The sequence below is a fragment of the Oncorhynchus kisutch genome, linkage group LG24, assembly GCF_002021735.2.
Source record: "Oncorhynchus kisutch isolate 150728-3 linkage group LG24, Okis_V2, whole genome shotgun sequence".
Taxonomy (NCBI): domain Eukaryota; kingdom Metazoa; phylum Chordata; class Actinopteri; order Salmoniformes; family Salmonidae; genus Oncorhynchus; species Oncorhynchus kisutch.
The window spans coordinates 4429831-4446390 of record NC_034197.2 but is presented as its reverse complement, the minus strand read 5'-3'; the positions used below and the strand labels follow the sequence as shown (position 1 = coordinate 4446390).

Here is a 16560-nt window from a genome sequence, read left to right as displayed (position 1 = left end):
TAGTCCCCACGATATGCAACTTTTCAGGGAAGTCAGGAACCAATACACACAGTCAGTTAGGAAAGCAAAGGCTAGCTTTTTCAAGCAGAAATTTGCATTCTGCAGCACTAATTCCAAAAAGTTTTAGGACACAGTGAAGTCCATGGAGAATAAGAGTACCTCCTCGCAACTAACCACTGCACTGAGACTAGGAAACACTGTCACCACTGACAAATCCACAATAATTGAGAATTTCAATAAGCATTTCTCTATGGCTGGCCATGCTTTCCACCTGGCTACCCCAACCCTGGCCAACAGCTATGCACTAGCAACTGGTCCAAGCCCCCCCCCCCCACACTTCTCCACAGCTGATGTTCTGAAAGAGCTGCAAAATCTGGACCCTCCCTTCCGCAATTGTTGATTACAAATACAAATACAAATAAAAAGTCCTCAGAAACATGCATCTTCTCCCTTCGGATGACCTGAGTGGGCAGGTGCAGTGTCCAGATGCGCATTTCCAAGCACTCTGATTGGTTGGGAATGGCAGGGCTATTATGGGTGAGGGATAATTTAGGTGGGCTGAGCTGCCAAACTAACGGGACTTAAGGGAAACTGAAGAGACTGTGAGGGAAAGTTGGGTAGAGAGGAGAACAGACTTTTTTTTACAGGTATTATGACTCATACTGTGGTACTCTATATGAGAGCCATCTGGCGATCTCAATACATGTTCATAGTTTCAAGGTACAGTATTTTATGTAGACTTCTCCACAGTAAAAAAAAAACATGTTTTTATGACTTCTTGATTGATACTGGTTGGATAAATAGAAGAATGTTTGTGACAAAACGAGTGAGAGAAACAAAAACTCTTACTGAGTATCTATTTATGGTTATAATGAGTACAGGTGTGAGGAGGAGAGGAAAAGAAGAGATAAAAAGAGTAGAGTAGAGAATACAAAAATAAGAGAAAAGAGGAGGATATCATCACTGCATCTTCATTGACAGGGATCCAGAGTGAGTTAGATAGATGCAACAAGCCAGCAGTAACTAGTGTTAATCGATATGCTTCATTACAAGTATGTCAGAACAACTTGTGCAAGGATGTAAACCATTCAATCCTGTGGATGAGATGACTAAACTCATCAAAATAATTGTAATAGAGTTTTGGGAACTCTCAATGCCGAATAGGAAATTATTATATACGCAAATCTATTGTCTCTGAGCAGGTCTTGGATATCACTTTTCTCTTCTATTAAAGTTTTTTTTTTAAAGACAGAAAAAAGACACTGTGATAAGTTGTCAAACATTCATATGTAATGGATGTTTCCTCAGACATCCACTTCACTTGGAATGAATTGAATAATATGGGAAGATAAACTTTTTTATTCAAGGTCATATAAAACTATCAACAAGTTTATCTTGAGTTTGTAATTGATTCTTTGTTTGCTCCACTTCACTGCATGGGGACTTCATATTGTCTGCCTGCCTGCCTGCCTGCCTGCTTTCATGCCTGTATGTCTGTCTGTCCCTCCTTGTGACAGCATCACAAAACAGCATAATCTCAAATGACCTGTCCACCTGAAACGTTTAGCTTGAAGTATGGCCACCTTTCTGTCTCGCTTGGTATGGAGATATGGGTAATTGGGTAGAGCCCTCTTAGTGTTACAGTTTTAAGCCTATTATGTCAATTGAGGTAAAGCTTCCAGTTAAATGAATTACACCCCCACGGCATTGTCGCACCTCTCTAGATTAGTCACGGACCACGGTTAATGTTTTCTTGGGCCTCCGTAACGAAACGCCACAGATATAAATGCGCACCTGGTGACGTCTTGTTGCCAAAGGAGAACGGGCAAGGGGAACGAACGCCTTTACAGAGCAAAGGGGCGAAGACGAACTACACATGAAAATGATTTCAAATATCACATTTGGCTGTTTATCCGCGCTTGTACTTCTGAAGTTGGTAGGAGCCAACCCCGTGTCCAACCTGCAGGTAAACTGGTGCATCATGCGCAAAACTTTCGATCATTACATTTTTGCAGTTATTATTCCACCAATTCCCATAGATATGTTTATTATAGTTGATGGAAGACTGTTTAAAGTGGCTTTAAGTGACATTGCGACTAATGATTCCATGTTTTATCTCAATTAGAGGGTGATACGGCTTCTGGAGGAGGAAAGAAATTTACCATATAACGTGTCGGAGGAATGGGATGTGGATGGGAAAGAATTGAATACAGAGAAGGCAGCCTTCACCGCGGGAGTGGTGCGTCCTTGGGACTCCGAAGACGCAAGGAATTCCGCGCTGGCGGGAAAGGAGAATGCAATTGCGCGTCTTCTCAATTACATTCTGAAGACCCCCAAGCACCCGTGGAGCCGGTTCAAGAAGGGTGGAATGAGAAGCTGCTTCGGCGTCAGGCTAGAGAGAATTGGGTCATTCAGCGGGCTTGGATGCTAAAGGACAGGTACGGTTATATACTGCGTCAATCCAACCGATGGATTCTCCATTTAAATTGTAGGCTATGTTGGTGTTGAATTGATATTAACATCTCACTTGTTTGAACCATCAAATTAATACATGCAATATTGTTTCTCAAGACCGGCTCCATGTTTTGTGTTGTTTCTACAGGTTTTACTGGCTGTTGATCAGAGCCCAAGAAACTACCCTTACTTGAACTATTCGACAAGGATGAACCTCTTCAACTCAGAAAGTATTGACAGAGTTTACAATGGCGTTTGTGATGAGATTTATTTAAATATGTGGTTTGCATTTGGCATATTGAATTGTTCTTATTTTAAAACTGTACAGACGAATTTTAATTTTCAAATGAACATCAAACATTTGGCTCTTGATATATGTTATTGTTGTAGGCTATGTATTTATCTAGGTCTATTTATTTTCTTGAGAAAAAAAACATGTATACTAAGAGACAGTAGATTGCACGGTGAAATAAATATTTTGCATAATACGTTTCTCTCTCATTTTTACAATCTTTGTCTAGCATACCGAGACTTCGACACTTCACTTACTTCAGTGAGGAGAGTGTAGGGGGGGGGGGGGGGGGGGGTAATAGTGTCTGGCGTTAATAGTGGAATGATAGCGTTTGACAGTATTACTTACTACCCGCCAGTGTTGCGATTGGCTGTGATATTTGACCGTTGATTTCTCCCGCGAGATCCACATCTGTTGTCAAACTGGGAAAGCTGTTCTGACTTTGTAGCTGTGTTATCTAGTGGAAATTGCTCACTTCCTGCTTGCAGAAATGTTTACTTAATTTCAGTTTATGTGAGAAAAGAAGCACAGCATCATGTAGGGTTTCATTGTACCATTCAAATATTTTCAATAAAACAAAAATATAGTTTTTACAACTGTTTTAAGTTGTTTGACGCTGGTGTACCAAAACCCGAAAGTAACTTTTGTTTTGGTCCATCAGCTTCAAACAACTATAAAAACGATATTTTTGTTGGGTGAAAATATATTTTACATGAGTTTGATGGTACAATAATTCCCTACATCAGTGGTTCCCAAACTTTTTATAGTCCTGTACCCCTTCAAACATTCAACCTCCAGCTGTGTACCCCCTCTAGCACCAGGGTCAGCACACTCTCAAAAAAATGTTTCCATCATTGTTGGCCTGCCACACACACACACACACACACTATATGATACATTTCTTAAACATAATTTTTGTCACAACCCAGCTCGTGGGAAGTGAGATAGAGCTCTTATAGGACCAGGCCACAAATAATAATATAATAATAATCCATAATTTTGCTCTTTATTTATCCATCTTACATATAAAACTGTATTTGTTCATCGGAAATTGTGAATAACTCACCACAGGTTAATGAGAAGGGTGTGCTTGAAAGGATGCACATAACTCTGCAATGTTGGGTTGTATTGGAGAGAGTCTCAGTCTTACATCATTTTCCACACACAGTTTGTGCCTGAATTTAGTATTCATGCTAGTGAGGGCCGTGAATCCACTCTCACATAGGTACGTGGTTGCAAAGGTTTTAACAGCGCGATTTGCCAAGGCAAGATACTCTGAGAAATCTGTCAGTGGCTTCTGATTAAATTCAATATCCAAAGAACTGCTTGTTGCACCTTTGATTAAAATCTCTTGTTCAGATATCGGTAAGTGGACTGGAGGCAGGGAATGAAAGGGATAACAAATCCAGTTGTTTGTGTCATCCGTTTCGGGAAAGAACCTGCGTAATTGCGACACCGGGATGCTGGCCTTATAGGCAGAGTTCCTCTGTCCAGTGTCTGTGTTCTTTTTTGCCAATCTTAATCTTTTCTTTTTATTGGCCAGTCTGAGATATGTCTTTTTCTTTGCAACTCTGCCTAGAAAGCCAGCATCCCGGAGTCACCTCTTCACTGTTGACGTTGAGACTGGTGTTTTGCGGGTACTATTTAATGAAGCTGCCAGTTGAGGACCTGTGAGGCGTCTGTTTCTCAAACTAGACACTCTAATGTACTTGTTCTCTTGCTCAGTTGTGCACCGGGGCCTCCCACTCCTCTTTCTATTCTGGCTAAAGCCAGATTGCTCTGTTCTGTGAAGGGAGTAGTACAGAGCGTTGTACGAGATATTCAGTTTCTTGGCAATTTCTCTCATGGAATAGCCTTCATTTCTCAGAACAAGAATAGACTGATGAGTTTCAGAATAAGTTATTTATTTCTGGCTATTTTGAGCCTATATTCAAACCAACAAATGCAGATACATATTTTTATTTTTTTCCCGTTATTTTACCAGGTAGATTGACTGAGAACACGTTCTCATTTACAGCAACAACCTGGGGAGAGGAGGGGGATGAATGAGCCAATTGTAAACTGGGGATTATTAGGTGACCATGATGGTTTGAAGGATAGATTGGGAATTTAGTCTCCCAGCCAGGACACCGGGGTTAACACCCCTACGATAAGTGACATGGGATCTTTAATGACCTCAGAGAGTCAGGACACCCGTTTTACGTCTCATCTGAAAGACAGCACCCTACACAGGGTAGTGTCTCCAATCATTGCCCTGGGGCATTGGGATATTTTTTAGACCAGAGCAAAGAGTGCCTTCTACTGGCCCTCCAACACCACTTCCAGCAGGATCTGGTCTCCCATCCAGGGATTGACCAGGACCAACCCTGCTTAGCTTCAGAAGCAAGCCAGCAGGGGTATGCAGGGTGGTATGCTGCTGGTGAATGCTGCTGATGATCCAGATACTCAACTAGTCTAATGGACAGTTTTATTGCTTCTTTAAACAGAACAACAGATCTCAGCTGTGCTAACCATTGCAAAAGGGTTTTCTAATGATCAATTAGCCTTTTAAAATTATAAACTTGTATTAGCTAACACAATGTGCCATTGGAACGCAGGAGTGATGGTTGCTGATAATGGGCCTCTGTAGCCTTTTTAGATATTCCATAAAAAATTTGTCGTTTCCAGCTACAATTGCTATTTACAACATTAACAATGTCTACACTGTATTTCTGATCAATTTGATGTTATTTTAATGGACAAAAAATTTGCTTTTCTTTCAAAAACAAGGACATTTCTATGTGACCCCAAACTTTTGAACAGTAGTGTAAGTGAACCCTAAATCAATGTAGTCTGTCGTTCGGGGCTTTCCCGGGTAAGGGAGCAGTAGCTCTTCGGCTGCATCAGATTCACAACTGTCTGTGTCCATGCTAGCTGGGCTAACAACAAATGTAGAATTACTGATGCTAGCATTGGATGTGCTTGTGGAAGCAGAGCAACTTGTATCCTCGACAGGTGCAGGTGTAGTACTGCTGGTACAAGCAGTACTACCAGTAGAGCTGGTATGTGTCTCTATGGACACGGGCCTTACTTTTTTAACAATTTATCCATTCTCGAGCAAACGGAATGAGCAGCAGCTACGTTTGGCAACATACAGACCGTTAGTGGAAATCTTATGAGAGAGTAATGTGATTGGATGTTAATTATTTGACTAGACTAACTGTATTTGACATTGTGTTGTTATTTCGCTGAACACTAGACAGTTTAATTTTATTTTTGGCAGTGAAACGAGGCTACTCAGGTGAGAAAAAAACTCACCCAAATGTTTATGGAAAATATAAATGGACTGTATTTTTTAAAATGTTTTTATTTTCTATGTGAATCACATTTCTCTTTGGCGGCATTGCGCGTACCCCAGTTTTCGAATACCTGCCCTAGATTATTCAGTGCTTGTAATCTCACATAAATTTAAATTGAACAGTGTAGAATTTTAGAAATCAGGAAATGACACAACGATGTCCACTAGATAACACAGCCACAAAGTCAGAACCGCTTTCCTAGTTTGACAACAGATGCCGCCAATCACCACACTGTCAGGTAAGTAATACTGTGAAACACTATCATTCCAGTATTAGTGCCAGATATACACACAGTGTACATTACACAACATTAAGAATAACTTCCTAATATTGAGTTGCACCTGTCCTTTTGCCCTCAGAACAGCCTCAATTCGTAGAGGCGTGGACTCTACAAGGTGTCAAAAGCGTTGCACAGGAATGCTGGCCCATGTTGACTTCAATGCTTCCCACTGTTATGTCAAGTTGGCTGGATGTCCTTTGGGTGGTGGACCATTCTTGATACACACAGAAAACTGCTGAGAATAAAAAACCCAGTAGCGTTGCAGTTCTCGAAACAAACAAGTGTGCCTGGTACCTACTACCACATACCCCGTTCAAAGACACTTTATTCTTTTGTCTTGCCCATTCACCCTCTGAATGACACACATACACAATCCATGTCTCAATTGTCTCAAGGCTTAAAAATCATTGTGTACATACAAAGAGCACAATACATAGAAAACAATCACAATGGTCACCATTTCCTCGATCAGAGCTTTAAACTCAACAAGCGATACCATATAGCGATGAGAAGCCTATTGCAACCTCCTTCTCACCAATCACCAACACAACACCGAATACTTAGTCTACCATTGATTCTAGAGCGCATAAGCATCTCCAGTCCAAATAATGGTCCAAACTAAATCTTATCTTAAAAGGAAGTCGGTCCGGGTGCCGCACACAACCAGGCTCCCTTATCACTTACTGTCAAGGCAACGGAATGTCAAGCTGAATTCTGTCATAACATGCAGTCCTTCATAAGTAGGCCTACTGTCCAAACCAGAGTGCTCTATATAAAAAGGCAACCTGGTCATCCCGTCATTAAAACACTGAAAGGGATATCTGAGACGCCTCAAAAAGACAGTGGGGGGTTCGTTATTGGAATGGCGAAATTGCATATTTTCCTTGGATATATCGTATTAATAACGACACTCAGTGTGAGCTGTGGAACTCCATATGCCAGTCGGAATGTTCAAGAGTTGGAAAATCTGAAGGTAAGACACCCTACTACAGTAAGAACCAGCTCAGAAACATAACATAGAAAATCAAGAACATTTGAGTTCTTAGAATTGTTTAATTTCTGTAGACTTATAACAACTTTTAACTAGGTGACATAGAGCATATATTCTATAGCATTTATAAGTTCTATTATAATCACCTTTCAAAGTAATGTGTTATGACTGTGTGACATTAATACATGCCATTTGTTCACTTATAGGATCTGATCCAGCGGCTCGAGGACAAGTTGACCGTTAACGAGGAAAATTACGCTTATCCATCTGAGGATGTGGACACAGCTGAGATGGAGGACATTGAGTACTCGCCCACGGCGATCCGGGGGCAGGAAGAGAGAATGACCATGAACGCACCCAACAGAATTGCCCCTGAAAGCCCTGTGGTGTCACGCCTGAAAGATCTCATCGGTTTGACAAAAACGGCCAAATCGTTCAACAGCTGTTTCGGTAATCGGATTGAGAGAATCGGCTCGTGGAGCGGACTGGGGTGCAATAACGTCAAGACTGGTACATCTTTTACGGCAATAACTTGAGTGGAATGCCTTAAAAAAATACATATCTGCTCAAGAATGTAGTAGGCTACGATTTAGACAGTCAGCCCTAATCTTGTTTCCAGTAATTGGTATTTTGACCAATAACATCAGACCTTTTCACATCAGATCTTTTTCAGCACTGATCTGATTCAACCCAAAAGGCCAATTAGTTTTAAAAAAAGATCAGAATTGGGCTGCCTGTCTGAACACAGCCTTTGTGTGGAAAAAGTACATAGGGCCTAATTTGCTGCTAAAATGTATACATACAATGTATTGGTTTTACGCGCACAGAATAGATTTTACGCATTGCTCTGCCTATTGTTTAATAGAATATAAAGGTTGTTACAAGATCACACACGCATCAATATTAAGTCCTTTATATTACAATTTAAGGCTATATGACTTGAACGTATGCTTGGTGATGTTTGGCTAATGATATAACCACTAAAAATGAATTAAACAGTGATCATTATATTATTTTCATTTGTATTTGCAGGTAACAAGAAGAGAATATTTGGGAACTGAAGAACAATGGAGGCTACCCATTCATGGACATCACAAAACTGCGTCATGTCTGACCTCTGTGGAAATCTCCATCCTATTATGGAGAATTCATTTTTTTCTGTCAAATAATATATTTATTTGATAAACTAACGTATATTAAATCATTTTGATATTAAAACATACAAAATTAAATCTCTTAATTTCAGTGTTGGCTTGGTCAGTGAGAATTAGACATATGCACATTTGATTTCTACTATGAAAAAGGAATATATGATTGCTAATTGCACTCCAGAAATAGCCGATATAATACATTTGTTATGTTGGACGCCTGTACAGTTTTGTTCACTTGTGTGTATAAAATCAATGTATATGTTTGATGATGTTTGGACATGGTATTATTTATAATACACTATTAGAATAGAACACTTTGTTTTCTTGTCATCAACATATATTTATTATGAATTCAAGACATTATAGCCTACCAGTTGTCACATTAGGCTAGTTGTTGCACAGAGAGAAAGACAATGAGAGAAATTCAAGTCATACTGACAATGAACTACTGCAATTCAAATAGTTTATGGACTAAACCAGCTCTGCAATGCCAGCACATTAGGTCCAAATAATATGAGGATTATTATAAGAAAACGAATGATCAACAATATTTAGCATTCTTGTAGACAAGTAATATGACACCGTTAATGAATTTGTTCTCATCATAAACTCAACTTTTGACATTGGACCAGAACATTAGAAAGACTCCCGTTGTTTATTATAAAAAAGAAAGTTATTGACACTCTACAAAAGTCAATGTAAGTTCAGGAACAAGAATGTGGCAGATGCAGTAGCCTATATTCCACATCGATATAACACAATTTAAAAAAAATCTAACTGGCAACATTAAAATCTATATGGCAGGTCTGTAGAGAGAGCATTACCCCAGGGCCCAGCACACACCCCACCATAGACAAACACACACACCCCACCTTAGACACACACACACACACACACAGGTTGAGATGATTATGTGAATCCAACATATACATTGTTTTATTTGTAGTCTAACTGGAATAAAAGCCAGTCTAAGTCTGTGGCACAGATGGAACTATCCAAACAGAAGATACATCTCCTTCAAATGTTGATATTTGGTTGCATCGACAACCAAACACAATTCATTATCACTAAACATCATTACATTTGAAGTCTTGAATTCTGGATTGAATTCAAACAATTGATGTTGATGACTTTGCAAATGCTATATTAGGCCTAAATAGTATCAGTGATGATTGATACATTTTGGTCATGTTTCACTTGCTCTGTTAATAAGTCTACCCTTTGGAATGACTTTGACAGCAACAGTGACTCTATTTCATTTTTTAGGAGGATGTCTCTCAACAATCATTCTCAAGATAGCACAATGGTAATAGTCAGTGATACATGTCCTACCTAAGTGGGCTGGGCTTGGTTAAAACCGTAGATGGGAGACCAACGAGTAGGTGAAGATAGACCAATTCTCCAGTAGGTGTTGCCCAGCCTATTGTTTTTGTTTCTAATAGTGGATTACGTTTAAAATCTGACATTGTCACGATACATTGACAAATTAAATTGACTCAACCAGTTTGTGTCCAGTGGGACGTGGTTAAGTGAGAACTTGATAATGACTTAATAATTAATATTATCGACACTTTTAGAAGTCTAACATTAAACAAGGCACAAGGTCTGTCCTCAATGCTAGACAGCGGCCCACTGTTGGCAAGGCTTAGCCTATGACTTTCAGTAGGCTACTCAATGTGAAAAATCTCTTACAATATGCAAGCCAATCTATGAACGTATGTTTCCAAACAAAGGATTGAACTGACTGGGTCATGGGTATGCCCCATTTATCTAGGAAGACAATGCTTTAAAAGGAGTCATTTCCGACAGCTAGTGTTATCACAATCAGGTGTCGGCATGCAACACCAATTCTTTGCATAACTGTGCGGGTCAGACTAGATATAAAATACCCTGGCGTAGGTGTGTAGAAACAACAACATTTGAATTGCAAGGAAAATAAGCTTTACACACAACTTCAACTTCGCTGAAGAAGAAAGAGAACAATGCAGCACTCCAACTGTCCTCTTTTTGGCCTTGTTCTCCTGTTCTTAAATCTGCCGCTGAGCAGCGCGTATCCTGTCTACAACGGGTTACTGACCAATGATGACATGGAGGTCTTAAATGTGAGTCCCTTTTAGGCTATACAGCCTCATATTTACCTTTGAGGGAGGTCTTGTTCCAGACATATGAAGTAGTTTATAATCCCTAGACGTTGAAGCCCAAGGGTATCATTAAAACTGTTTGTTCAAACTTGTTTTTGACATTGCAGGTACTTCTCCATCGACTTCAAAAGTCCTTTCCTGAGCTGAGTGAGGTTGAGCGAGTCTCCACAGAAAAGTTGGATGATGTCACTCCTGAAGACATGGCAATGGTTGCAGAGGATGAGAGAGAGCAACCACAAACAAGACCGGACAAAGCCGCCACAAGAGACTTCCTGTCAGCTCGGGACCTGAAAACTGTCCGAAACGACTCAAGATCAAAGAGATACTCGGGCTGCTTCGGGCGAAGGATGGACCGAATCGGCTCAATGAGCTCTCTTGGATGCACCACGGTTGGCAAATACAGTGAGTTTTAGTTCAGGTTGAGATGGTATAGGCTACTGTGCATCAGATACAGTCTCTTAACCAAATAGTGTCCAAGTAGTTCACTCTAAAACAGTGTGTATAAGTTGTCTGATATCCATTGTGAGAGTTCTAATGTTGAGAAACAAACTTATGTTGGTTAATATCTTGTTTTGTCTATTTTCAGATGCAAAGACAAGATGAAGTCTTACACATAACCTGGAACAGCAACGTCATTACTTACCAAATGTTATTCTTATTTATAGGCTATGGGCTACCTATTTATTTGATTATATTTATTGAACTTTGTTTATTGACAATATATTTATTTGAACTGATTTAAGATGGTGTCATGGTGTACAATAAATGTTTACAACTGCGCATAAAACATTGTTTTGACTGGTTACTTTATTGCCATCCATTAAGAAAAATTAATTATTGCAAATGACAGAATGCCTTAGTCATTATAAGCTCAGGCTGAATATTCAATGAGGAAAATAACAAGATGTGAAGTTTGCCTAAACCTTGGGGTCGCGTTCATAGATCTATCATACGCCAAATTGAGTCAGGTGCATGTATCAATTGGGATGACATAACCATAGCATACTAACTAACTCACAACAGACCCTTTAGGCTACAGAGTGACCCTCACAAAACAATAAACCCTCACAGAACAATAAATTACGAGAGAAGCAAAGAAAAACTACTTGGCGCAAAGTAAAATCACAAGGAATAAACCTCAAAGCTACTGTTATTTCAGCACTAAGGAGAGAGAATGTTCCGAATAGGCTACCATTCTGCGAAACAGTCCAGACGTACACTACATGACTAAAAGTATGTGGACACCTGCTCATTGAACATCTTATTCCAAAATCATGTGCGGACGTTGCTTCCAGAGGCAGTTTGGAACTCGGTATTGAGTGATGCTAACGAGGACAGGTGATTTTTAAACGATACGCGCTTCAGCACTCAGCAGTCCCATTCTGTAAGCTTGTGGAGTCTAACACTTCGTGGCTGAGCCGTTGTTGCTCCTAGACGTTTCCAATTCACAATAACAGCACTTACAGTTGACTAGGGCAGCTCTGGTAGGGCAGAAATGTTACAAACTGATTTGTTGGAAAGTTTGAATCCTATGACGGTGCCACGTTGAAATTCACTGAGCTCTTCAGTAATGCCATTATACTGCCAATGTTTGTCTATGGAGATTGCATGGCTGTGTGCTCAATTTTATACACCTGTCAGCAACGAGTGTGGCTGAAATAGCCGAATCCACTAATTTGAAGGGGTGTCCACATACAGTACCAGTCAAAAGTTTGGACACTTACTACATTGTAGAATAATAGTGAAGAGATCAAAATGTTGAAATAACACATATGGAATCACGTAGTAACCCAAAAAAAGGTGTTAAATCAAAAGCTATTTTATATTTGAAATTCTTCAAAGTAGCCACCTTTTGCCTTGATGACAGCTTTGCACATTCTTGGCATTCAAATCAAATCAAATGTATTTATATAGCCCTTCGTACAAGCTGATATCTCAAAGTGCTGTACAGAAACCCAGCCTAAAACCCCAAACAGCAAGCAATGCAGGTGTAGAAGCACGGTGGCTAGGAAAAACTCCCTAGAAAGGCCAAAACCATCCTGGGGCATGGTCCTAGGGCTCAGGTCCTCCGAGAGAGAGAAAGAAAGAGAGAATTAGAGAGAATATTGTGGGGTGGCCAGTGCTATTCTGGCTGTGCCGGGTGGAGATTATAACAGAACATGGCCAAGATGTTCATTCTCTCAACCAGCTTCATGAGGTAGTCACCTGGAATGCATTTCAATTAACAGGTGTGTCTTGTTAAACGTTAATTTGTGGAATTTCTTTCCTTCTTAATGCATTTAAGCCAATCAGTTGAGTTGTGACAAGGTAACTTACCTGGTGAAATGTAAAAAATGTTTAAAGTGCAGTTGCGAAAACCATCAAGCTCTATGATGAATTTGGCTCGCATGACGGCCGCCACAGGAAAGGAAGACCCAGAGGTAGTTTTGATGTCCAATTCACCCCAAAGGTGTTCAATGGGGTATTTTAGAAAAATAAAATAAAAACCTTGAATGAGTAGGTGTCCAAACTTTTGACTGGTACTGTACTTTGTATATTTAGTGCATTTTAGACATATAGCTTTATATAGTTCAATTATTATATGATTCACACTGTCGACCATTCCTGGACTCTGCCCAGTTCAGACCTTCCGGAAATGCACACTTTATCTCAACATTGTACCAAGTGGTGTGGGTCATCATTACTGATAACCTGACCCGGGCTTAGTTACTGTATGCTGTCCAGTGATAAGGCAGCGTTATGTTTTTGGAACGAATGACGTATCTTCACAGTAATGCCAAAAATTCAAATCACTTTATGAGTCATGAGGGTTATCGATTTGGATAGGACATGAGATAAGGTCTTGCCTTCTTATATGGAGTCTTATATGGGGCGGCAGGCAGCCTAGTGGTTAGTGTTTGGCCAGTAACCGAAAGGATGCTAGATTGAAACCGAGCTGACAAGGTAAAAATCTGTCATTCTGCCCCTGAACAAGGCAGTTAACCCACTGTTCTTAGGCCTTCATTGTAAATGAGAATTTGTTCTTAACTGACTTGCCTAACCTTAATAAAGGTTAAATACATTTTAAAACGGAGCACCCAAGATTGTCATCCATATATCAGCCAATGTCCAACAAACGTCACCTTAACAGATAATTCACATGCTTTACGTTAATACTGATAGGAGGGGCTGGAAACCGTTGTCATAACATGACTTATTCACAAGTAGCGTATTGATGAGTGACTCAAATGCCACCACTCAAGGTGAATGAAGTCATTATGGCCTCTCTCTTTTGGACCATGCAAGATGAATACTCCATGAAGGGGGTCCACACACTCAAATGAAGAGATGTAACTGTTTTTTAAGGATGCTCAAACCATCGTCAGTGTTTCCTCCGTGTAATTTGAAGTTGTGGATTGTACACCACATAGCTAAAGGTTATAGAACGTTCAATGAGATGGTACTTACAGGCTTTCTATGACTATACCTAACATGTACCTATTTATAGTGCATGTTTGCATTGTCATTATGTCTTATGATGTCTCTATGTACATTATTTTTGACAAGTCGGCCAGTATGATGCAATACAAATGTACTAAAGCCTAAAACAGTATACTATTCTAACCTGGAAAGAGGTTCCATTCATAAACCTTTTTTTTTGCCTTCTATATATAGAGCAGCAGAACATGCTTTTAACCCACTGTGGTATAGTCAGAGTTTGGAGCGAGAGCAATTCCAATTATTTGTGTGGCGGATGCATTCCCGGCAAAGCACGCCATGTCTGAGCTCAGGCCCCAAAGACCTACCATGAGTATCAACACACACACACATATCAGCCATCACCCAGCCGCCACTTAAAATTACATTTTACTAGCAGCCTTATCAGACAGAGGTGTCGGAATGCACTTCAGACAATCCATAAAATGATGAGCCACTGACACCAGACCGTCTCCTCTGTATGTGTGTGCGAGCGTGTGTGTTTTGTCTATTTAAGAGAAGGCCTGGCTAACAACTTGCCTTAGCACTAACAAACCACAGCCTAAATGGAATCAAGCATGGTGAGAACTGCCGTCTCATGGGGACTTCTGCTCCTGCTTTGTCAACAGACGCTGGTGGCGGCCCATGTGTTGGGCAGACCATACCCTGAGAGCGACTTGGCCCAATTGAAGGTTGGTAGTTACTAGTCGTCTCAGTTGATGTAGGTAGGGTACATTGATTTATTGTCCCTGGGAGACTTTATAATAAAGTTGTGTTGGATTCAATTGATGGATGGTGGCCCCCGAGGTGTTTGCCAACTTTTGTGATGTAATAACAGCTAGTCAGAAAGAAAATGTCTGACCTAATATGCGCTTTTCAAAACTGTCTTTTGTGTACAGTATCTAGAGTTATATTGGAATGTTTTTTTGTATTTGAAGTTAAAAATTAGTTGTTTTTTTTACAGCCTTTATGTCAATGAATTAAGGAAATGGATTGTCTGTGATAGATGACTCTAACAGTGCCCAGGATACTGTAACTACATCAAGTAATGAAACATCATGACATGTCCACAAAAATTCCCTGTTCTACAGAATCTACTGGAGCGATTCGAGGAGACCTTGGCTGCAGTGGCCACAGCAGATGACCCTGCAGTGGACTACGAGGGCCCCAACCCAGAGCCTGAACACAGTAAGGCTAGCCCAGAGTGGGACAGGGCCCCAGAGGCCCCACAGAGGCTCTCAGACGTCCGGGAGCTAGCTGCAGACGAGAGCTACAGCAGGGCCCAGAGTCAAAGGAGCCGGCTGCAGGACCTGCTCATGGCCACCAGGAGTAAAGCTGTGTCTGGGTGCTTCGGAGCCAGGATGGACCGCATCGGCACCTCGAGCGGTTTAGGCTGCAGTCCTAAAAGACGTAGCTAGTCAGTTGATGTATATACAGTACACAGAAAAACACATGTAGGTGTTTTAACTTGAAAAGATGAGACCCCCCCCCCTCTTAAGATGTCAACTTATAATCAACTAAAACAACTTACAGACCCAGTGCAGTCAAACATTTTATTTTCCAGGGCTTTATATATATATTTTTCTCTCACTGAGGTTGGAATAATACTCTGAAATAAATGAAAATTATGATAATGCCCCTTTAGTGTAAGAGCTGTTTGAAAAGACTGCCTGAAATTTCAGCCTGTTTTGGTGGGATGGAGTTTTAGCCTTCCATGGTAATGCCACATACGGTAAATTGGTTAATATACCAATGAGAGCGTTCCGAACATCTTTGCCAATAACAGCACATTTTCAGATTTTGCCTCCCCACTCAGACCACTCCCAGACAGTCCCAACAAAATTATTGCTTGAGAAATGTATCTTTTCTAAGAGGCTATTTTTGTTTCTTTTCTATCATTTTAATTTAAAACAAACAATCACTGTAAGGTACTTAATTGTTACCCAGAAATGATTTGACCTTTAACAATTGAAATCATAGAGGCACATTGACTGGGCCAGTCAAAGGGTACCCACCCCTCTAATGCATGCCGACAGTATTGTCAGTGGAGGAGGAGAGAGGGTGTAGTGACACACAGCGTTGGTGATGTGCAAGACTAGCAGGAGGTGGAGGTTTTGTAAATTAATTTGATCAAGCTATGTATGTAGCCAATTGATTATTTCTTGACGAATAAAAACATAATAATAATTGTTGTTGTTTCTCTATAATACTAGATACCTATCATACCTACCTATTATGAAGTTGACTTTAGCTTGCCAGCTAGATACGTTCCCATTCTCATAACTAGCCACCAAGCCATTTCAGGCTATCAATCAAGTTAGTGTAGCTTGTCTAACTATCTTAGCTGGCATGCCTGCTAAGGTTCCTAGACTTTAGAAAATACAAAAGTTGCTTTAATTATTAGGATATGATACTATATACCAGTGTGGATGTTGTACAAAACTCCTAAGGCATAGC

General features: G+C 40.3%; 3 protein-coding genes and 1 long non-coding RNA gene across 4 annotated transcripts; all 4 read left to right on the top strand.

The window, feature by feature from the left end:
- Positions 1 to 1518: 1518 nt before the first annotated feature.
- Positions 1519 to 2942, top strand: LOC116356997 (uncharacterized). The gene is made up of 3 exons (XR_004205281.1): positions 1519 to 1966; positions 2126 to 2438; positions 2603 to 2942. It is a non-coding gene; the product is annotated as an uncharacterized LOC116356997 (long non-coding RNA).
- Positions 2943 to 7129: 4187 nt separating this feature from the next.
- On the top strand, positions 7130 to 8772 carry LOC109869588 (ventricular natriuretic peptide). The gene is made up of 3 exons (XM_020459819.2): positions 7130 to 7337; positions 7562 to 7865; positions 8388 to 8772. Exons 1-3 carry the CDS (start codon positions 7227 to 7229, stop codon positions 8414 to 8416), a joined length of 444 nt encoding a protein of 147 aa, XP_020315408.1. The 5' UTR covers positions 7130 to 7226; the 3' UTR covers positions 8417 to 8772.
- Positions 8773 to 10400: 1628 nt separating this feature from the next.
- On the top strand, positions 10401 to 11434 carry LOC109869818 (brain natriuretic peptide). Its single transcript, XM_020460081.2, has 3 exons — positions 10401 to 10608; positions 10755 to 11049; positions 11234 to 11434. Exons 1-3 carry the CDS (start codon positions 10489 to 10491, stop codon positions 11248 to 11250), a joined length of 432 nt encoding a protein of 143 aa, XP_020315670.1. The 5' UTR covers positions 10401 to 10488; the 3' UTR covers positions 11251 to 11434.
- Positions 11435 to 14574: 3140 nt separating this feature from the next.
- On the top strand, positions 14575 to 16290 carry nppa (natriuretic peptide A). The gene is made up of 2 exons (XM_020459648.2): positions 14575 to 14795; positions 15195 to 16290. The coding sequence occupies exons 1-2, from the start codon at positions 14670 to 14672 to the stop codon at positions 15519 to 15521; spliced, it is 453 nt and encodes a 150-aa protein (XP_020315237.1). The 5' UTR covers positions 14575 to 14669; the 3' UTR covers positions 15522 to 16290.
- Positions 16291 to 16560: the final 270 nt, after the last annotated feature.